A 23,680-nucleotide genomic window follows, 5' to 3' on the forward strand; every position below is an offset into this window, starting at 1 on the left:
TCTCAATGAGATCATTATGATCATTGTGATCAAGGTCGTGTAGCTATAGCTGTACAGTTTCTTCCTCTAAATTTGTATTGAAAGCTTTTTTCCATATTTCTTTTGCAAAATCCTTTGAGATCGCAGGTGGTAGACACTAAAGGTGGACTTTGCTGTAACTTGCACGCAACGTGTTAATTCATATGAATAATGATATAGTTTAGGACACGGATTTATGCTTGACTTAATTTTATTTAACAAAAGACATTGTGTATGTTGAAGTTTGATATTAGTGCCACTAATCCCCCAACTACTTTCACATTCAGTTCGACCAATTTTATCCTATCCAGCCACGTCCTGTATGTTTTAACGATTTATGCCCATAGCATGATTACTCAAACATGAATGCAAAGAACGAAAACTGTATTCGATGAAAAACGTTTAATAATATAATCATGTACAAAAACTTAATACTTTTGAATTCAATATCAACGAACTCATAACTGCATTATGGAATGGACGATTAGAGCATTATGAAGCGAATGAAGGAATGTAGATAAGTCAGTTTTGACTTATGGAGTACAATTTATAATGAATAATTCATCACTACACTGTGTTTCGCCATTTTTGGTAGATCACAGTGGATATTTTGTAAGGATAACACGGTATTAAAACTTATATAAACACTTAAAACCTAAAGACTTCAATGTGTTTGAGTAAAACAAAATTACAACAAAAAGGTGTTCAAACCGAATGCCCATATTTTGTTGCTAGGGGAGATAATCCGATATATTTTATATAGCAAACAATTCCTCGCTAGCACATATTTTGTTACTAGGGGAGATAAACATATATATTTTGTATACCAAACAATCCCTCATCAACATATTTTGTTACTATGGGAGATAGGCCGCGATATTCTATATAGCAAACAATTCCTCGTCAATACAATTTCTTTCTAGGGGAGATTATTAGAAATATCAAACATAACAAACAAATCCGTAGTCAATACTTTGTGACTAGGGGAGATAATCAGATATATCAAATGTAACAAACAAATCCGTAGTCAACACTTTGTGATTAGGGAAGATAATCAGAGATATCAAACATAACAAACAAATCCGTGGTCAACACTTTGTGACTAGGGGAGATAATCAGAGATATCAAAGATAACAAACAAATCCGTAGTCAACACAAACTTGTGACTAGGGAAGATAATCAGAGATATCAAACATAACAAACAAATCCGTAGTCAATACTTTGTGACTAGGGGAGATAATCAGAGATATCAAACATAACAAACAAATCCGTAGTCAATACTTTGTGACTAGGGGAGATAATCAGAGATATCAAACATAACAAACAAATTCGTAGTCAACACTTTGTGACTAGGGGAGATAATCAGAGATATCAAACATACTAACAAATCCGTTGTCAACACTTTGTGACTAGGGGAGATAATCAGAGATATCAAACATAACAAACAAATCCGTGGTCAACACTTTGTGACTAGGGGAGATAATCAGAGATATGAAACATACTCACAAATCCATAGTCAACACATACTTGTGACTAGGGAGATAACCCGCGACATTACAAACGATGTAATACAGTTTTTCCAAAAACTAATGACTAGTACTGTACAAAGTACTTAATCAGTATACACAAGAAATTATAGAGTCAAAATGTTCTTTATATAAATAATAAACATGGCTTGTGGCCCATTAAAAGTGACTTTTTAATAAGATACTAAAAGTTTCTGAAATGCATACAATTAAACAAATAGTGAATATTTACAAAATTAAGTAAATGGTTTCCGGAGTCATACATAAAGAAAAGTTCGGTTTAGTTCGGCTCATTAGATTCAATTAAAGAACATATATACACGTTTTATATTAATATAATGATTAAAGTAATTCATGGAAATATCAGTGAGCAGCAAGTAAAGTAACTAATTGTTATGAAAACTTAAGCCGTCCACTGATGGCCTGGCGACAAACTTGACACTTGTGAAGGATTGAACCGCATTCTTCACAACACGTCATGTGATGGCATGGCAAGAATATCACGCATGCGTCCTCTTCTAGGCAAATCTTGCATCTTTTTTCAGCTGAAAAATCGGAAATTTGATACAATTACATACAATACATGGTTTCCTGTCGTAGTGAAATTCGTTTTGTTATACTTATTTAAGAAATCTGTTGTTAGTGATTAAGTTCTAGTTTCATGTAAAGTAACCCTTATATTAGACAAACTATTAACCAAACAACCCCTCCCCCAAGAACCATTGACTATAATTAAAAAGTTTATATGTATGAAAACTAATTCCATCATGGTACTAACCACAAACCTGTCTCGTTTTTTTCTGTGCCATTTGTTGTCTGTGAATGCAATTATCCACTTCATCAAACCCATCACGTAAGAAAGGTGTTTCTGAATATAATATTACATTGACGATGTTGTATACGTCTACTGGCTTACTTTCTGAAACACATCCAAGAGAGGAACTGGCGTTGAAAGAAAAACGGAAACACTCAAGTATTTTAACTGAAAAGGTAAGCCTTTTTTTTCGAGAATTACTTAGCGGCGAATTATCTAACTAAAATTGCAGACCTATGATATACATCTATCTCAGCGTGTCATTGAAACATTGAAGTTAACCCTAGAGCAATAAGCAGTGCTGTAATTATGACATACTTCGAAGCTTTCTTTATAGATTCATTGTAAATTTCTCGAACGTTATATCAAGAAGATTTTAAAAAATACAGTCAGAATTAGCTTTTAATCATATTTCTTTTAAATTACAGATTCAATGATCATCCGTTATTAACTTATGGACCAGCGTGACATATACAGTATACAAAGTTTTGAAGTATAGATACATACGTCTGCGAAGTGATGACAAAGCAGAAGAAATGATGTCCATCGGAAACCCCATCTCTTTTACTCTCTGTATGAAAGGGTCCTGACTCGCGACATCTTGACTGTGCGTGCTTGGTGGTTCAGATATTTGGGGGAAATCTGTAACAGACATCATGGTAAATCAAAATTAATAATTATGTCGTCAAGGAAACCGAAGACGTTTGCCCAACAGTAACGTTAAGCGTAATTCTTGTGCGTGAAGCACCAAAAACATTGAAAACTTCATGGCAGGAAATGAAAACTCGTTATGAAACACTAATAGTGGTAATCAGGTAACTGAATGGTCGAGTCATCTACCAGTTACAAGCCGATGCGTCAATTGTAGTTCCCCTTATCTACATGTGGTCTCAGCAATAGTTTGACAGGTTTGTTAGAGCAAGAGAAAAAAAAACATAAAAATATACACAGTCCGATGAATTAGGAAAGTTGCTTCCTGAAGAAATATCAAAGTGTGCATTTGTATTTTCTAAGATACCAAATTCTGCTATTTTGTCTTACCTGTATTACTTGTGGCCAAAGGTACATTGTTTTCATGATGGACCACCTAAAAGGCAATAAATAATATTTTATTGGTTTAATTAACTTTTCAAATGCCAAATACAAAAAAACATCTTACAAGTTGAATACTACATTTAAATAAGTATACCGTGACTGTTTAATCTATTTAATGTTGATTTGATTTACTCTTATTTTGTTTAAATTTATGCATCAGATATGTTCATTTGTATGTGTCTATAATGTATACATTTGTAATAGAGGAAGTCTGATTCAACGATCTATCGATGGAAATTACCAGCCTTTCCTTCATTCATTCATATTTTCCAGCAAGTTTTAAGAATGGATTTTAGCTAGCTGCCAGAGTACTAGATTAACAACTTCCTTATTTAGATATCTCACCTCTGTTAAATTTACATCATCGTGAACGAGCATGATAAAACTATCCCCCTTGCTCCGACGAAGATACACACATTCCGGAAACCATCGAGCATGCTCTATCCAAGGATCGTCTCCAGGCATCCAGTTCCGGAGAGCTCCCCCACAACAAAAGCACCGGACCAGATCACCATAACCTGTAACATGACACGTGTACTATGAAAACTTTAAATCTATTTATAAACCGATTACGTTTAAAAATATGTCAAGGAAGCGCAACAAGGAAATACGTGTAGTATTTTGTATAAGTTTCGCATCCGGTAGTAGAAATTATATTTGTACATAATGAGCTGAACGGATGGAAATTCTAACTTCTCGTTAACAATAGTAAAGCAGACCCATGAGCGAATGTATCTTTTTTATTTTTCTTATCTCACTTGTCAAATAACATTTTGCTGGTTCCAGTAATTGCACGAGGTAGACAGTGAATTTAGTAAAACAAGATTATATCTAACTTGGAGTTATCATTTTCTATGGGGTTTTTTATCGCCAACATGTTTAGTTTGATAATGCTGGTTACAAATAACTTATTTTCATTCTTATTATCATACATCCGGGGCATAACATGTAACTAAAACTTATTTATTATGAACACACTTCAGAGACAGGTATGAATAAAAATGATTTGCTTTGTCTATCGAATTGTTTTTAAATTCAGGTATAGGTTACTGGAGACACGGAAGTTTCCGTGAACAAAAGAATTAATTATTCTAACAAATCGTACTAATTGCAGGATGGTAGCCAGACTCATTCTCGATACTCATGTAGCCATAGAACCATGCTCGGGCCCCATCGACTGTCAAGTTATCGTTATACCAGAACGACGATGATGATGAAGATGAAAATGATTGTTTTTCGTCTCTGTGACTCTGCCCGTCGCCGGGCACTGTCCAGTCGACTGGACTTGATTCTCTGGCGACGTGCGCCCGAGGACATGTCATGGCAAAATTAAAGACGAAGTAATTTGATTGGCTACATGTAAAATAAGCTGATCAATCACAGGCTGGTACGCTCCTTTTGAGATTACACAAGAGCGACACTCAACTCCAAAGCCTCTACAATATACTGTTAGGCGACCTCGAGATTCAATTGGTGTAAGGATAATTCTAATCCAAAATGTGTCGCACATGGAACCTTCAAGTTTGCCATGACGCAGTGATGCAGAGGGCGAAAGTGGTCGTAACCCCTGGTGTATCGAGGATGAGCCAGACTAGGGCGAGCGGTCGAGGTTGCCCGCTAGGTGATTCTTTGAGTCTCCCTTAGAAAATTGTTGTAATATTTTCACTCTTTGGTGCGATTTTTTTCATGAAAATGCCTGATTCAATTACAGTGTTTTCTTGTTAACGCTTTTTAATCATCATTCTTTCTATGCAATGGGTCTCTTTTTCATTATTTTCGCGGTGTATTTTTGTAATGTATCAATAATACATATCTTGTTAGTTATAGTAATGCCTGAAGTTACAAAAGCTATGTTGTTTTGTACTTATTTTCATATCCAATGGATCATGTAGCATGCCCTAAAATGAGTCAAAAACCACCTTTTACAATGATAAAGCTAAGTTAATTCTCTCTCTCTCTCTCTCTCTCTCTATATATATATATATACATATATATATATATATATATATATATATATATATATATATATATATATATATATAATTAAATCTAGAGGTCTTTAAGACTTATTTGGATTTTTAATGACCGATGTGTCACATCTGTAGTCTGGCTACGTCACTGGGATTTCGTTATTTATCATTTCATTTTTCCCTTGTTGCGGCCTCCTTTATCTTACTTTCCTAACCCGTTTCCATCTGATATATCTAAGGGCCTCCTCGCTCTCGATACACGTCTTAGATTCCTAATCCCCTTTCCATATGAAATATCAAAGGGCCTCGATCTCGTTACACATATCTTACTTTCCTTATCCCATTTCCACTTGAAACATCTTGGAGCCTCGCCCTTGAAATATATATCTTACTTTCCTTATCCCATTTCCACTTGAAATATCTTGAGGTCTCGCTCTCAATACACATCTTAGATTCCTAATCCCCTTTCCATCTGAAATATCAAAGGGCCTCGCTCTCGTTATACATCTTACTTCCCTTATCCCGTTTCCATTTGAAATATCTTGAGGTTTCGCTCTCAATTTCCTAAACACGTTTCCACCTTAAATATCCATGGGCCTCACTCTAGATACAAATACATTCTGTGCAGATGCGTATCCTACACTGCGAAAATGGTTTTTTTATCCTTAAGTTTATCTTAAGGTCGTATATAAAACGAACCAAACATTCAATTACCTTGAACCGTCATCCCACTGCAATACAATGACACCCATGCCCTATCATTGTAATATCATCTACGTATAAATACAAAAGGAAATATATTTCAATTCTATGATACTTACCTGCATACAAGAACCCGGCATCAGCCAGAGACTTCGGCAGGAGACCGGAAGTCGACGACCAGCCACTATATGAACTAAGACGTATGGTTGGTATTGCATAGGCAGGATATATCATTGCTTTCTTTACATACGCCAGTGGTGGGAGTTTTAGCTTTCCGGAATACTTTGACATCCAGTCGTTATGTCTGCTACTATTGTTGTCCAAATATGGTTGGATTGCATGCACTTCATTGTAAATGTTTGACGCGGATGCTTTCTTGTGCGACACCTCAACATTTCCATTGCTATGGTATCCATTTTCATTAGCGGTACTATGTGCGGTTGAATCAAAAGATCTGATGTCTTTTCTCACCTCTTGTGACCTCTCTTCGAATCGAAGTTGGTGATCCCGTATCTTTCTTCCCTCTGGAAGATCTGGTGGTCCACGCGTGTGAAAACGTTCACTTGCCATATCATTCCCTCTGTTTGTACTTGATGACGGCAATAATGGAACATTGGTAGTTTCCTTTCCTCGAGCAAAATCACAATTGGGTGATATTTGTTTGTGTATATGAGAAGGTATGTCGCCCCTTTTCCATCCGCTGTATCGAACATGACAATTAAAGCACTCCACTTCGTCCGACTCCCCAGTATAAAAGAATCCATTTTCTGCAAGGCGTATAGTACTTACTTCAGCCGAGCGGGGAAAGTTACGAAAACCCTCAATCCTTAGAATTTCGATATTTAAAGAAACATCAATATCTGACGTGTCTGGGCAAGACATGGACTCAAAATAATCATTTAATTTGGTGACCGGTGCAATAACAATGTTTGATGGAGGAAGTGATAATGTTGTCATGACATCGCCCAATAATTTTCTTCTCATATGACACGATTCTTCCGCGACAAAGTTGCTCTTGAGAGTGTAAGGATGGCCACTTAACGGAGAAGATTCTAGATAACACTTTAAACTATTATATAGATAAGTGATGTTCGACGTGTTTTCTTTCCTATTATTTATTCTTTTCTGTTTGAAGTAATGTTGAAAAGTTGGATAAACCATCAGAACAATACGTGTTAATATACAGAGCAAAATTATTGATAATTTGAGATCTGTTTTTAACTCCAATTTTCCATGGTTAAATGTGTGATATGGTGCCTCTACACTATGTAGTGTCCTGTTCGCGGCAAATAAGTGGTTAGTGATTTCATCAGGCGATTGACCCGGCCTATAGTTCATTATCCTCTTTCCATTAATCCAGTCTAAACCATTTTTATTTTCACTCTCAACATTATTGGAATCCTGATTTAGTTTCGTTTTCTGAATTTTTAAACTGAAGTCAAAGTTAGTATGTCGTCGAAACAATCCTGATAGATATTTATATAAAACTACTACGTAACACTGGCCGGAAACATTACCCGCCTGTATCAATAAAAATGTTTCTCCATCAGACAAAACGCCGAAACCGACATGTTGTATACATACACGCGCTATGGTTGAGGTCACATTTGTCCACTCGGGGTCATGGTCTGGTATACGTTTGTTTGACTTCAAGGAATCACACCCTATAATGTATCCGGAAATCAGGGCAGAGCATACTAAGAAAATCCAAACTGGTGACTTCCGGCAAGCCATAATAAATGCACTGAAACAGATGTTAAATGAAACTATTTCATTCATATTCATCAACTTTTTCTCAACTCATTGTTAAAAATCCATTCCACATAAATGGAAGTTTTACTATGAACATGGTATGAAGTGAAACGGTTTCTTTTCCAGCATTCAAGATCTAATTCTAAAAAGAATGTAGTGGAGGAAAATTTTTAACAATATCATCTTTCTGAAAAAAAAAATCTTACAATTTTTCTTTTTACCAAACCGCCGGCAAGGTAAAACGAAAATTTCATAAATCTGGTATAGAATAGAATGAATTAGAGATTCTGTTTATCAAATATCAGATGCTTAGCAAACTGACGAGTTTGTGAAATACATTAATGTGATAGAGTTTTTTTACGTGTTTACATTTCAGGACAATTATCCATAATTAAAGTCCTTTTTTCTGAAACCAAATTCCAGTGAAATATGATTTGTATGAGTATTGCTTTGAAGTGTTCAATCGTATATAAAATTATAAAAACGTCGACATAAAGTACTATGGGAAAGAAAATATAAGTTGTATCCTATAAACAGCACCAGAGACATATATACGGCTCTGACAGCACTGATAAGTTTATCGTTTAAGTGCGCTAGGTGATCTTATGCATTATAAAATGAAATGAGTTTGCATTGAAACCTCACAACAGTCGTGTACTTTACCTGTGGTTGATAGTGTTCTGATTCAACGTTTGTACATGTGATTCTTATATCTTATCGATGGTTTATCCAACATTTAGGTGACACACCGTGACGTCATTTCTATTTGAATCTCGCCTCTAACGCATGTTTGTATATACACGTGGTAAAAATAGAAACAAGCGGAAATTTGACAAGGATTTTTAATCGGTGCTGACTAATTATTTGAAATATCAATATAAGTTTCATCATTCACTTGGGGACTTACACAAATCATAGGATACGAACGGCAGGTTTGGTTGTCAATCATTGTGAAGAAAATTCATAAAAGCAAAATGCATTATTATAAAATTTAAGATAAATCGCCCTGCTAGGGGTTAGTTGTGTTCAAGTACACGATGATTGGACAGTGAAGTAAAATGATGAAAAAGGAAACAGATCTATATGCGAGATTACATAGAACTTATATTGTAGATAGAAAAATTCTATAACAGCCGTCATCAACTTAAGATATTTTATCTTATTGAGGGAAGCACTATTCAATTTATACAGTATCAAATTCCCTTATATAATCTTCCGACACATCCAAAGCAGAAGATAGTATAATACATTTATTGAAGTCAATCTTCTAATTATTTCAACGAACCGAAAGGATATAATTATGTTACATGAGGTTTACCAGTCAGAGTTTGGGTAATGTTTATTGAACAGTGATTGTTTAATCTTTGATATTGTTTAAGTTTCTGTCGTTTATAAGGATAACTCGATAAATTCTGGAAGTAAATGTATTTTCAAACAATGTTTATGATTCAAGTATTAGGAATCGGAAAATCTAATCCTTATTACGATGGCCTATATCCAAGTGTTAAATGTCATTTTCAAATTTGTGTGACTGCAGTGTTTTATCTTGGAAAAAATATTCACTAACTTGAAAGGAAGAATTTTAACGCGAAAAATGCCATGTGAATCAGTCTGTCTCACTTATATACCATAACTTTTATCTGTAATTATATAAAAAATAATTGCTGACGTATGAGGCGCCCTACTTCCTAATATCATGAAATAATTCTTGACAATATATACAAATATTTCTTATGTCGAAAAACATGTTGTGATATCAGAAATCACTTTCTCAAGGAAAAAAGAATATGGAATTCTTGATTTTTAAAAAAATCCAGTATTCCATCAGATAATGTGTCTGATTTTCGGATATGAGATAATTGGTCCTGGGTTATGGTAAACATGCTTGAGGTTTAGGATTTCACGTTTACTTATACATATACAAAACGATTAAGGCCAATTGGGCCTTTTGTTTGCCTCAACTGTTAAAACGTTCTGAATCTGAACTGTTTTAACCATTCGATAACCTATCCCACTAACGTTAACGTTGTTTTATCAGATATATAGGTCTTTATAGTAAGATGACTTTTAAGGCCTACGGACATCTTGTTTTTTGTTTTTATTTTTTTAACGTCGGATTTCATTCAGTATTTAGGGCTCGTTCTAAAATGTCCTAATTTTTGAGCAATATGTCGTCGTTTGACCAACTAAAATGGCAGGGTTTAGAGAGCTGAAGGTCGATGAAAAAAATAGTCGTCAGAATGATCATTGGGAGGTAATCTAGATCCTTAATATGCGTTATGTTATAGGCGTTGTCGTTTACCATGTACGGGAAAGTGACTTTACTCACCTGGATTGACAAGAAGCAGGAAACATAAATACCTGGTTTAAATCTCCTCCTACTTTTTCAAGTGTCTCCGTGTTAATCCTGTCTTTGTTCAAATTTTGCCGTAGTTTTATTTAATTTGAATTCGGAAATCTGACGGCTGACCTGTTGGTGATTTCTTTTTGTTTTAATCTGAAAATAGATATTTTTCTTGGTATCGTTTGATATCGAGGTATATGTTCCATGTGAAAATAGGGAATGAATAGTAATATGTTTTATATCTTTTAAATCTCGATTAAATAAGCCATATTTTAACTATTTTCACTCGGTGTTTTTGGCAGCTGTACTGTAGAGCAGCTCATTATAAAAATACTAATACAAACACTACCGTTATACTTCATTATCTATGAAAATTTCAAAGCCTTCACATCATTTTCAAAAGAATGTCTCTTTATTCAATCATGTTTGTAACAACAAGCAAAATCCGGATTATATTCCATTTTTGGATTTATATTGATAGAAAGGAAGTGACGTCACATTCAAATATGGCGTCCGCTCTGTTTCGGACCGGTGGAAGGATAGCAGAAAGAGTTAATTTGCAGACTACCCAAAGGGTAATGCTCTTCAAAATATTACATGGAATCTGGTAATACAGTTATGAAACCATGTTGTAACGTTGGAATTGATTTCAAGAAAAGAAAGTTTAAAATGATATCAAAGTTGCAGGAACAAGTGTGTCCTTCCCAAATGTTGAAGAGTCCTTGATTTGTTTACAAAATGGATTCTTTGCAGGATTTACATTACGGAGTGTTTTTTTATCGATTTTGATATGTAGTCACTTTTATCTTATGCTTTTTGTTATTGATTTTCCTATGAGTTCCATAATATGTTTCCTCAAAACGAACACAGGCCGAGGATCGGACGATAAGCACTTCAATTTGGTTGTCAACCGATTGTTGAAGTCTACATTCAGTTTAAATTAAAATCAGTGTTTGATATTGGTAAAGCGTGGAAACAAGATACCATACAAGTCTTAATACCTTTTACCTTGCTAAGTTATTATTTTTTATTATTTGTTATCAATATCCCTCAATTCGATGATGGTCTTATATTCCATAACATCACAAACTATTGCCTCCTAGAAATACATTTTATATTATGACTCTTGCTTGAAATGAGACAGTTTTTGACTATTTTACAACTGCAGGTATATGTGATGAAAATTACAAATATACTCTCTACCGTATCCCTTTCAATGAAGTTGCCACATGTTGTTTTTTTTTCAAGTTATCTATTCCATATACAGGATCTTGTCTAGCCAACTACTCCAGCTTTCACCGTATCATAATGTGTATGACATGTGATATCCCATTGATGTAATCAGTACACATTGAAGTTGCACCCGCAGTTATTTTTGTGTTCATGTGCTTCTTGTTTTATGTGTTTACTTTTATGGGAGTTACATCCCTTTTACTATGTAGACTTGATAGGACATTTCTTTATTTTTTCTTTTTAATTAAATTTTGTTTAGTGATAGCTTTCATTGTACTTTTGTTTGGACACATTACAAGCAAAGTATTTGAGAGATAAGGTGATCAAATGTTGATGGGGTAGTAGGGAGTATATTAGTCATCTATCCTGGCAACAGTTCTTGTTCTATGTTGTTGACTGTGACATCACTAATGAGAAACAATTGGTGAGTATGGTAAGGAGGCACATGATAAGGTAATTCACATAGGTTGTAAATAATGAAATATTGATATTTTTCAAAGCCCAAAATACTTAAAAATGGGGAAATGGTGTTATCTTTATTGTGTCAGTAATTACTAATAGATGCTCTTGCATTACTGAGATATAACTCTAACTAGTCATTTCTCTTTGCCAGGTGCTAGCTGCATTTTCTCCCACAGCATCATGTACTCCACACCAACAGCAGAAAAGGAACCTTTCCATTCATGAATACCTTAGTTTTGGCATCTTGAAGGATGCTGATATCCCCATACCAAGGTACAGAGTATGTGGGAATCCAGCAGATGTGCAGGAGATGGCTGCAGACCTTGGTAAGCTGACATTTTGATGGTTCTCTTCATGGCATTCACTGATATAAATCTGTCAGTGAGATAATTTACATCATGAATACCCTGCATGTGTTATCAGCATCATTACCGAGAAAAAGTAAAACATGTCTTTGACTTGGTCCAGTATACTACAATTGAACTGTTCACAATTTTTGTTTTAAAATTTTTAGATTCCATCTCAACATATTTTACAAACTTGTCAGTTGATAATTCTAATGACATTATCAAAGGATAAAATGTGCTCAGTGGTTGTTCATAATCCATCACTGTATATGGGCATTGTCCTGCATTTTTTATAAAAATAATATTTAATAATCTCTGATATGAACTGATATACATGTGCTATGTATGTTACCAAAAAAGTGGTAAGACATTTCTGGGTTAAAGTTACAAAATCTGAAATATCAATGTAAAAGGATTTTTTTCAGGTGACACTTTCAGTTATGATATTAGTTAACCTGTGTTTGTTTCTACCTGATTTTCAGTCAAAGCCACAGGAGCACCAGATGTTGTTATAAAGGCACAAGTGTTAAGTGGAGGACGAGGCAAGGGTCACTTCACTAGTGGTCTTCAGGGAGGTGTCAAGATTTGTTTCTCGTGAGTTCAAATAGTTGATAGACTGATATTCTGTTTTAGTGGGTATGACTTGTAAGCTTTATTTTCAGTTATATTTCAATTTATTTTATATCCACAAGCTTTAAACTTTGATTTTATCTCCTATCACACGGAGAGGTTTGAGAAAGGTATATTTCAAACACTACTTGTCTGGAATGGCTCAACAGATTTTGATTTTTCTCAATTTTGTATCAACGTTGGGCCTGACCCTACTGGGTGTGGGGTCCAATAGTGGAGATAGAGGAATACCGGTGGGTTAGTTTAAAATCATTGTCCTTTTCTAGATGCCAAGATTCTATCCCAATTTGGTTTGCAGCATTGTTTTGGGAAGGGGAATGAGTTTTATGTAAACGAAGGGTATCAGCCCACTGAATCAGGAGGGGTGGGGCCCAAAAGGGGAAAAAGAGCAAAAATATTTAAAGTCCTTCTTCTACAGGAATGGCTTGATCCTGCCTAAATTTAGTTTGAAGCATCCTTTGGTGAAATGGACTAAATTGTGTATTAACAGTTGGTCTGACGCTCCTAATGGAGAAAAAGGGGAATTGTTTTAAAATTCATCTGCTTTGGCAAGAATGCAAGTATTCTGTCCTAATTTGTTCAATGTTGAAAGTGAAAAATGCATAAACAATTTTACTTGAAAAAGTGATCTTAAACAAATACCGTAATGATTTTCATTTTGCTGTTGCCTAAGGGAGATAATTGTGTATTTTTTTTAACCAGAGATGAGGAAGCCAAGAAAATTTCAGAACAAATGTTAGGGTACAACCTGATCACAAAACAGGCACCACTTGGCAGAATATGTGATACAGTCATGTTGTCTGAGAGACTGTACTCACGGAGAGAGTTCTATTTTGCCATTGCCATGGAGAGATCATTTGCTGTAAGTCCTGAATTTTAGAAATATATACTTATATGATTGAAATGTGAATTATGAATAATTCTTTTTATCAAACAAGAAAGCTTGAAGAAATAACTTAACATGGAAAAAAAAATTATGCATACTACTCAGTATAATTTTTTGATACTATTGTACTTCCAGTTTGTTGTAAAATTATTTAATAATATTTATTGTTACCATTGTGATTTACTCTATAATCTTTATACATGGATAATGACAGTCTCTCTCATGTGTGTAGTGATATGGCGTGATGAATGAAAGACTCCCATATAACATCAAATCAAAACTTGAATTTTTCATGTTTTTAAAATGCCTTCGTAAAAGAAAGTCTGTTTGAAATATAGTCCTTATACCAATCTTATGTCAAACTTATGCGATTCTCTTTGATGGTATCTCAGTAGAATAGATTTTAAAAGTTTGTATTTAGCAAATGATGTGTGAATATATATGAGAAATGTAAAAAACTGTTGTTCATTTTGATGTTTTGATATAACAAAGACTGAAACTATAGGCTATTCCATAATGGTGGTTTTTAGCCAGCAAACTGAATGTTTTTGTTGCTATAAACTTTTGAATAAATACAAAAAAAAATAATATTTTACTGAAGAAAAACGGTAAATATAAGTATTAACTTTCTGTTTTGGCTAGGTTATTGGGGAAAACTACAGTTGATATCTGTAAATTTTTCACCAGTTCTTCAACTTAATCAAGTTAAATTGTAATTATCTTTTGAAAATCTAGATGAAATAGAAAGTCAGTCCTTATTGAAGTTCATTGAGGTATTTGATATTATATTTTGATGGTTTTACATGTACCATTATTTGCTATTTAATCATTTAGTCAAAATGTTTCCAAATATCTGATGAAACGTTTGCTGTTGACAGGGGCCAGTGTTAGTAGGGAGCTCACAGGGAGGTATGAATATTGAGGATGTTGCAAAAGAAAATCCATCGGCTATTCTGAAACAACCAGTAGACATTTTTTCAGGAATTACAAAAGAGTTAGCAGTTAACCTTGCAGTGAATATGGGTTTCAGTCCTAACTGTGTAGACCAGGTAATGTAAATGTAAAAGACTAGATCTTATTTGTATATTTAAGGATATTTGCTACTTAACTCCTTATGTCTTTTATCTGTCATTTGTTTAAAGTTATACTTCTTAAGTTTTCGTGTTCCACAGTAAATTTTGAAGTACTTGTAAACCTCCATCATCAGTTTTATTACATAATTGATTTCCAATTGTGTTGTTGATATGCACATGGTGTTTCTTTGGAATTTTCTTAATATTAATATGAACAAGCAAAAGATAATTGACAGATTTTGTTCATGTGATATAGAAATTTGACATTTTGTTCCAATGCTATTGTTAAATCTAATTCTGTTTTTGATTTTTCCAGGCAGCAGATATTATCACGAAGCTGTATAATGATGTCTTTCTGAAGTATGACTCCACTCTGGTCGAGATTAACCCAATGTCAGAGGATGCCAATGGCAAAGGTAGGCTTATTTATGATGTGTTCCTCTGAAATGCTCTGTTGTTGTGTTTAATTTATCCGACTACATGGTAACAACCAGTACACCTTTCTTTGTTATATAATCTACAACACAATATACTGTGTTGTTTTTATCTAGCAATATCCCTAGGCTGCAAATATACTACATTTGACACAAAATCAGGGATTGGACTAAATATTTAAAGAAAATTGCATGGCAGTCTTTAGTCCACCATCATCAGTGCTGAATGTATATTTCTCAAATTTCATATATAACTTATCCTTGGCCCCTAGTTATGTCTGGTGATTTTGGGACAGATCAGAGAAACCAAATGGCAGACAGGCCACCATCTTGGATTTCACCTAGTAAAGTTTGTTATCCCTTTTTCTTGAGAGAGATATACTGCATAGATCTTTCTAAAATGTCATGTGTAAATTCCCTTTGGATCAATGGTTGTGCCCATTTGATTTTGGGACTGATCTAGTTGTGCCCATTTGATTTTGGGACTGATCAGACAACAAAAATAGCAGACAGGAGGCCATTTTGGATTTTGCCTAGTAAAGTTTGTTATCAGCCATTTCTTAAGAAGTACTGAATGGCTCTCTCTCAAATTTCATACTTAGGTTCTCCTTGGTCTCTAGTGTGCCCGTTCAGGACTGATCAGAAAAAACAAAACAGCTTCCAATCAACTATCTTAGATTTGGTAGTTAAAGATTACTTTTGCTATTTTTGCAAAGGAATATTCAAATTTTTTATCATTAAGAGCAAAAACAGAGAAAAAAATAAAGTTCTAAGAATGGTGGATGCCAAGATCCCTATGAGATCTCTTGTTTCTTCATTAATTTATTGATTTTGTTTTTAATTTAACGTTCCTTACCAGCATGGTGTATAGCCAGATAAACACAATATACAATGAAGATAAGAAAATCTTAAAGATTCTGGAAACTCCCAATTTATGTCCAAACACTCTCTAGCATTATGGAAGTCAATTAACTAGATTTACACCCTCAGAACTCATACTACACACTTGTACTCAGCAGACAGTCTCACATAGAACAGTGATAGCCCTTACAGAAGGTCATTCAGTGTAGGTCATTGTTGTATATACAGTAAGTACCACATTGATGGACATAACTTAATCAAGTGTTTTGAATTGTTGCAGTTTACTGTATGGACTGTAAGCTGAACTTTGATGACAATGCAGAATACCGTCAAGAGAGTATATTCAAACTGCGCGATTGGTCACAGGAAGACAAGCGAGAAGCGATTGCGGCCGAGGCTAACCTCAATTACATTGGACTAGATGGCAGCATTGGTTGTCTTGTTAATGGAGCTGGGCTGGCGATGGCAACTATGGACATCATCAAACTCCATGGAGGAAATCCTGCCAACTTTCTGGATGTAGGAGGTGGTGCAACTTCGAAACAAGTAACAGAGGCCTTTCGTCTTATAACCTCAGACCCTAACGTAAGAAAAGTTTCATCATGATATGATATGATATGAATGTATTTTGATTTAAAATGTTGCCGCTTTATAGATTGCTATTAAGAAGAAGTATATTTTGTGTTGTGTTAAGTGTTAACTGATGTTTAATAACCTCTCTATTTGAAAAAAAATAGATGTATCTTACTTAATATTGTCTAAATGCTTATTCTTTTCAAATTCTTTATGGTTTTTGTGATCAGGAGAAATGTTTTATGTGGCAGTACTTCATGTGGTTCTGTATTAAAACTAATCACAATAATATTTCATGATTTGTAGTTCTAATTACAAAGGCTAATAGTACTTATAACAATCAGTTCAACTTATCAACACACACACACCAGCCATGCACAAAATTTTGACTGAGTGATTACAGTATTTAAAGTTCCTATCCACTTTTCAACATATTTAAAGTTCTACTTTCAGAACATAATCATGATAACAAATCCTAAATTTCCTGTGAATAACACTGTTGTGGCACAATAATAGCTTTATCAAATTTATTCATAGGTTGATGCTATCCTGGTGAATATTTTTGGAGGGATCATGAGATGTGATGTTATCGCTCAGGGTGTTATCGCTGCTGCAGATGTCCTCAACCTCAAAATCCCAATTGTTGTAAGATTACAAGGTGGGTATCCTGTGGTCAATTACATAAATGATTTCAGTAGCTTTGATATATGTAGTTTAAGTACTGTATTTGTTCAAATTGTGTGGTTCATGCTTCAGAATCAAAGCTTCAAATATAAAAATTTGAAAAAAAAAGGTTTAAAATCCTGTAATTGAAGTTTACAGACAGAAGTTTTGATTGTTGTAAAAATTGTATTTAAGTTTTATATTAATAAAATTATCATATTGATAAAGTATTAATTGTATCAAGTTATTTAAAAACAGCATATCTTGAAATTTGAGTGAGATTCTGCTGTTTTGATCATCAAAGGTAATGAATTTTGAATGGTAAATATATAACTGTGGTAGAATCTTATGATTAAAACTTGAATACCAGGCTTATTCAGTGTGAAATTGATCAAGCTCAGTTGATTACCAATATATCCCAAGATGGTTCCCATCTAAAATTCAATTTTCATCAAATGCTGTTGTGAATAGTGAAAATTATACTGAATATCTCTACTCCTTTGTGTTACCAGAATTTATACTACTATATAGATATAGCATTACTACTCATCATAATCCTGAACCTATAGAGTATAATATAGATCTTTGATTATCCAATCAATCAGTGGTTTAATGGTGTTTGTTTTTGGACACAGGGACTCGTGTGGAGGATGCCAAGGCCCTGATAGCCGCCAGTAACCTGAAGATTATAGCCTGTGATAACTTAGATGAAGCTGCAAAAATGGCAAGTGATAATTTTATATGAATTAAGGAGAACTCTCATAAAATCTTTTTTGTATATTTCGGGATATGTTTTTCAGGTTACATAAGACATGTGAAGTATTTGTTCCCTAATCTCTAGGAGAAAAAATAATCTTCTCAAGACTAAGATATAGTAGACAGGTGTAAGGTCTTCAGGTACTTTTCCAAAGTTGTGATTTCCATGACTCTAGCGTCTCTTATTACCCCAAGACAGTTAACTATAGCTTTAAAAGATTATAATGGAAATAATGCAAACTTCCAAGTTTTCTGTTTTATCTTACCTGGGTCATAGCTTTAACATAATTTTATCATCAACAAATGGTGTACATTTGCTGCATTGCACTTAGATTTGGTCGTCATACTCAAATACCAAATAGATACACAATTTCCAGTAAATATGTCCCCATCCACACATTTGAACAAGTTCAGATATATACATTACAATCAGTCATTGTTTATTGTACTATAGTGAATGTCACCAATATTATTACAAGATTTTTGATTAAACATTGTTTGATCAGTTCTTTCTTGTGACATTATCATTATGAAAATTTGTCTGCCTACAAGTAAAAGTCACTAGGTCTGAGCTCAGATTTCAAATCTTTTTAATTAAGTAATTTTTAATAATTTTTTTATAAGAACATGAAATCATGTTGAACAAAATCAGGTAAGAAGTAAAGGTCACTGGGTCAGAGGTCAAGTTAAATTTTTTTTTCATTATCATTTAACTGTCCCTGTGAAAAAAAAATTTACTTAATGTAGTAGCTTGACCATTTAGATTGCATGATTAAAGTAAAGATCTTATAGATGTGTCTGATAATTTCTGATTTTGCTAATGTGTTGGAAGAACTCATTTGATTGGTTTGCTTAAGAACCTATTTGATTACTTGACAGGTGGTGAAGCTGTCCTATATTGTTAGCATCGCTAAGGAGGCTGAGGTTGATGTGAAGTTCGAGCTGCCATTGTAAAGAGAACTAAGTAGAAGTTCTAATGGAATCCTGTTCATGGTCCTGTTGTTGAGTTGTTTTGAAATTTTAGTTGCAAAGTTGTTGGTGAAAGATTGAAACAGAAGAAAAGGGGGAATGCCTTCTTCATTATTTTGTGGAGATTAAGACCCAGTAGAACTGTTTGACCGATATCAATACACAATACAGTTGTTCAGCTTTTAAACTTCCCTGGATTGATGATTGACAAGGATGTAGTAATTGGGTCACAGAAAATAGGCAGCAGGTTTCCTCGATTATCCCCTCACTATGCCATTTTAGGTCAAAGAATGTTGAAATAAAACATTTCAGATGTAGTATTTGTAATGGTAATTTTATGAAAGGTAAATTGGACAGACATTTCAGACGAAATCTGTATATATGATAAATTAGAAAACAAATTTACCTCTGTATGATTGCTAAATGCTGCCACACAAAGTAAGCATGTAATGTGCACAATTGTCACTGCATAATGTTATTAGCGTAGGAGGGTTATAGTATTGTAAAGTTTACTTACCTGTGGCCTTTATGTCAGCCACATACAATTTAGTGCTAATTGTTATCATTTTGATACTGATAATATATTTGTTTAAAGAACAGGACTTCCAGTACAATTGTATAAATCACCAGTATTTCACCTGATAAAGGTTTCAGATCTGTAACTGAACTGCCAGATATAAACCTTTAGTTGGAAACAAATGCATTTCTTAAGTCGAGATATTTATACGCTACCTTTTTGAGTTATGGATATTTTAAGGTAAATTTGAAGTGTTTGTACGAATGCGAGCAAGAGACCAATACCCAACGACCCATTTGATGGAATACATCATCAGGAAACAGAATTTTCCATTCTACATAGTAGTCTCCACTTATTTATTTTTAACAGTAGAGAGAAACAAGAACAATACTTCAGTCTGACTTAGTGTAAGATTTTAATATATATAAATATATAAATTTGATTAGAATGCAAAATTAATGCTCAATTTCCTGAAAAGTGTAATACCATTGATTTTTGTTTTTTGGGTTACAAAGGTTTGATAGTTCTCCAGCTTTAGAGAATTAACATAAAGTAATGAAATCTGCAAATGTCTCGGATTGGTTTTATGTAAGCCAGTATGCAAGTTTTATATATAGATAGATCTGTGTTATGTACATATCTCCTACATCGTATACTGGAATGCTCTGTCAACATATACACTTCAAAGGGTGAATAATGAGATAAAATATTTAAACCATTTCAATTTTGGTTTGTTTCTTTGTTAGTGTGACATTAATCAAACTTTTTCTTCTGTTATTACGAAAATTGTTTGTCTCTTATCAATAAAACCAAAACACCATAGGTTTTGTTTGCATTCCCCAATACATTGACACAAAACAGATTATCTCTACTTCTCAACCATCTAAACAAAGAAAATATGGCGCCTTGATTTTAACCTTCATCTTAACAATGAAAATATGGGGCCTTGATTTTAACCCTTCATCTTAACAATGGAAATATGGGGCCTTGATTTTAACCCTTCATCCTAACAATGGAAAGTTGAATTTGTGCCAAATTCCTGTGATTTTGAGTGGTGGAGTTTGATGATAGGGATACCAAAAATTCAGAATAGTGACTGCTACAGTGTGATCATCTTTACAAAAAAAGTCAAAAGGTAGTCCAAGCATTATCTCATCCAGATGCTTCCCTGAAGTGGCAAACAATTTGTTTTTGAAATTGTTCCAATCAGACACGAAAATATGATTATATCAAAGGTAAAATATACCAAATAAACTGCAACATGTGTATTCTGAAGAACAGCTGAACTTGACAACCTCTTTCACACAACTTTGGAATAAGGAAGTCCAGATTCTTGTGTCATCTGGAAATTGCTTTTGTTTTTCTCTACCCTAACAATTCCTGAGGACAGTGGAATATCTTTATCCATAGTAAGAAGACTGGCTTGGATGAGGTGTGTAATTCAGACAGAGGTGAATGACTTCCTTATTTCTCTTCTTAGCGAATGACAGGATTCCACATCTGCCTTGCCTGTCTGATACAACAATATCGTGTCTGCTGTCATTTCTCTCGACTGCCATCTATGAGTTTTCTATTGTGTTTTTAATTTAGGACATCAGCTGTCCACACCTCGGTTTAGGTATCTGCAGATTCACTCACTCTAAGACAGTTTATCTGAGATATTCTTCTGCATGACATCAAGATATGCATCGTTAATTAACTCAATGGCTTCTGTTATTTTACTATAGAGATGACTTCAGATCATCAAGTTGTGAGGTCTTCTTCAGTTTGTCACAGTAATTCCTGCGCCAAAATGTCAAGGCATCCCTTATGGTTTAAGATGACACATCTACTACAGCCATGCAAGAACACCATCTTTCCAGACCGGCCCTTGCTGATGTAGGTGGAAATTCCTGACAGAAAGAATGGAAACACAGGTGCAATTTTTTTTCATGTGTGAAAGAACAGGGAAAACTTGCATTCCTGTCAAGTGCTCTTACTAGAAATCAAACCTGCGTCTCTGGCATGATGATCAACAGGCTCTACCAACTGAGTTCAAGAAGCATGCTCCGTCAGCTGAGTGACAGAGCCAGTATCTAACACTATATACAAGCCACACTGACCTGTCAGCTGAGTGAAAGAGGCGGTATTTAACACTATATACAAGCCACACTGACCTGTCAGCTGAGTGAAAGAGGCCGTATTTAACACTATATACAAGCCTCATCGACCCGTCTGCTGAGTGAAAGAGACCGTATTTAACACCATATACAAGCCACACTGACCTGTCAGCTGAGTGAAAGAGACTGTATTTAACACCATATACAAGCCACACTGACCTGTCAGCTGAGTGAAAGAGACTGTATTTAACACCATATACAAGCCACACTGACCTGTCAGCTGAGTAAAAGAGACCGTATTTATCACTATATACAAGCCTCATCAACCCTTCAGCTGATTGACAGAGACCACAATTAACATTATATACAAGCCACACCTACCCACATCTTTTACATATGCAACTGTTCCAGGAATATTTGACAATCTAATAAATGGAAGTCGCTCACAGGTTTGGGCTTTCAGGAACTACGCATGGTAACCCACCATCTGCCATCATATCTAAAAGTCAATGATGACCGTCAGTGAAAAAAAGTTCACAAAAAAATATAAATTACATGACAAAATCCGTCATAACTTTAATAGGATACACATACAAAACAAACAGTCCACCAAGGATGATTCTGAACAGGTACACATATAATAGAATGTTATTAATGGGTCTACCAGGGTTATCTTGAACAAGTTCACAAATGGATTATCTTATGGGGTACACATATAATAGAATGTTATGAACAACTCTACCTATGGGTTATCTTGAAGTAGCACTTACTTATCTTATCTTATCAGGTTCTCATAATGGAATATTATGAACAGGTTCACCTATGGATTATCTTAAATAAGTACACACTTGGATTTTTTTATCAGGCACACATATAATAGAGTATTGTGAATAAGTCCACCTATGGGTTATCTTTTTAGGTACTCATGATGGAGTATTATGAACTGGTCCACCAGGAATATTTGATGGATTATCTTGAACAGGTACAAATTCACAATTAAGTCCAGTAAAGGATTAATCAGGATTTTTTTGTTTATTATTAGGTCATTTCTTGGGTCAGGTGAAGAGGACCACACAAACCCTGTTTAGCCAAACAAACCAGATATAGTTTCTTATGGAGCTTAAACACCATGTAAAACAGGATGTCCAAAGAGTTTCTACACTATCTATCTTTAGATTATATTTATATATATATTAGGAATAAAAATACATATATTTGAAGACCAATGTATAACTGGTTATTTTCGCGAGGATAATATTTTCACTTCTTTACAGTACATTAATATAATCAGAAAAATTAAATTGGTAAAATAATGAGACATGAGTGTATTAGTTGGCGTTTTACATCCAGATTACAAAATTTTGATTTGTTTAAATACAATTTGATGGCTTTAAAAGAAAATCATGAAAGTAATGAAATGTGAAAATTACCAACTAATAATGTTGTGTATGGTATTTAAGCATTAGTTAATGGTGTTATGGATGTTCATTCACAAGGGAAAATCAATGTGCCATTGATGTGGAAACAATCTACAAAACACCATCCCCCACCTGTTCCAACCTTATCTGTCCCTAACATACCAAATAGCTGTAAGCTTATGAGCACAATCCCTGTCCCACTCAGACAACCAATTATTTCAGAGACTTGTGAGGGCCTTAAATATATATATATGTATATATGAAATTTATTTGATTCCAAATATGTAATTTTTATTATGTTTTTAATTTTTAAAAAATTGATCCAAATGAAGTTTTTAAAATTAAAATCAGTATTTTTTAACTAAAATGGATTTATCAACTCAAATAAAAACTTCTTGAATTCAAATCTGTATTTCATGAATTCAAATATAATTTAAATATAAAAGTATGAATAAATGCAAAGTTGTGATGCAGTGTGCTGACAAGGGAAGCATTTGCGTTTGAACCATTTTTTGGATATCTTTGCACATGTACACCA

General features: G+C 34.1%; 2 protein-coding genes across 2 annotated transcripts; one reads left to right on the plus strand and one right to left on the minus strand.

Moving 5' to 3' along the window:
- Window positions 1–1,937: 1,937 nt before the first annotated feature.
- LOC132562633 (E3 ubiquitin-protein ligase XIAP-like) lies at window positions 1,938–7,859 on the minus strand. The gene is made up of 6 exons (XM_060227386.1): window positions 6,245–7,859; window positions 3,799–3,971; window positions 3,400–3,445; window positions 2,866–3,000; window positions 2,323–2,463; window positions 1,938–2,089 (listed from the first exon to the last, which is right to left on the minus strand). The coding sequence occupies exons 1-6, from the start codon at window positions 7,857–7,859 to the stop codon at window positions 1,938–1,940; spliced, it is 2,262 nt and encodes a 753-aa protein (XP_060083369.1).
- A 2,850-nt stretch (window positions 7,860–10,709) lies between these two features.
- LOC132562638 (succinate--CoA ligase [ADP-forming] subunit beta, mitochondrial-like) lies at window positions 10,710–20,349 on the plus strand. The gene is made up of 10 exons (XM_060227392.1): window positions 10,710–10,796; window positions 12,068–12,242; window positions 12,746–12,857; window positions 13,596–13,755; window positions 14,658–14,828; window positions 15,169–15,268; window positions 16,428–16,732; window positions 17,258–17,378; window positions 18,019–18,107; window positions 19,019–20,349. Exons 1-10 carry the CDS (start codon window positions 10,728–10,730, stop codon window positions 19,091–19,093), a joined length of 1,377 nt encoding a protein of 458 aa, XP_060083375.1. The 5' UTR covers window positions 10,710–10,727; the 3' UTR covers window positions 19,094–20,349.
- The last annotated feature ends 3,331 nt before the right edge of the window (window positions 20,350–23,680 follow it).

The sequence above is a fragment of the Ylistrum balloti genome, unplaced genomic scaffold, assembly GCF_031769215.1.
Source record: "Ylistrum balloti isolate Yb309-2 unplaced genomic scaffold, AGI_CSIRO_Ybal_v1 Utg371468, whole genome shotgun sequence".
Taxonomy (NCBI): domain Eukaryota; kingdom Metazoa; phylum Mollusca; class Bivalvia; order Pectinida; family Pectinidae; genus Ylistrum; species Ylistrum balloti.

Excerpts from the sequence above, each read along its gene's own strand:
- LOC132562633 (XM_060227386.1), bottom strand. The coding sequence starts at position 7,859 with ATGGCTTGCCGGAAGTCACCAGTTTGGATTTTCTTAGTATGCTCTGCC. Across the intron at positions 3,001-3,399 it reads TTTGGCCACAAGTAATACAG|ATTTCCCCCAAATATCTGAA; the intron begins GTAAGACAAAAT and ends TGTCTGTTACAG. Across the intron at positions 2,464-2,865 it reads TTTGTCATCACTTCGCAGAC|AAAGTAAGCCAGTAGACGTA; the intron begins GTATGTATCTAT and ends GATGTGTTTCAG.
- LOC132562638 (XM_060227392.1), top strand. The coding sequence starts at position 10,728 with ATGGCGTCCGCTCTGTTTCGGACCGGTGGAAGGATAGCAGAAAGAGTT. Across the intron at positions 10,797-12,067 it reads ATTTGCAGACTACCCAAAGG|GTGCTAGCTGCATTTTCTCC; the intron begins GTAATGCTCTTC and ends TCTCTTTGCCAG. Across the intron at positions 12,858-13,595 it reads GGTGTCAAGATTTGTTTCTC|AGATGAGGAAGCCAAGAAAA; the intron begins GTGAGTTCAAAT and ends TTTTTTAACCAG.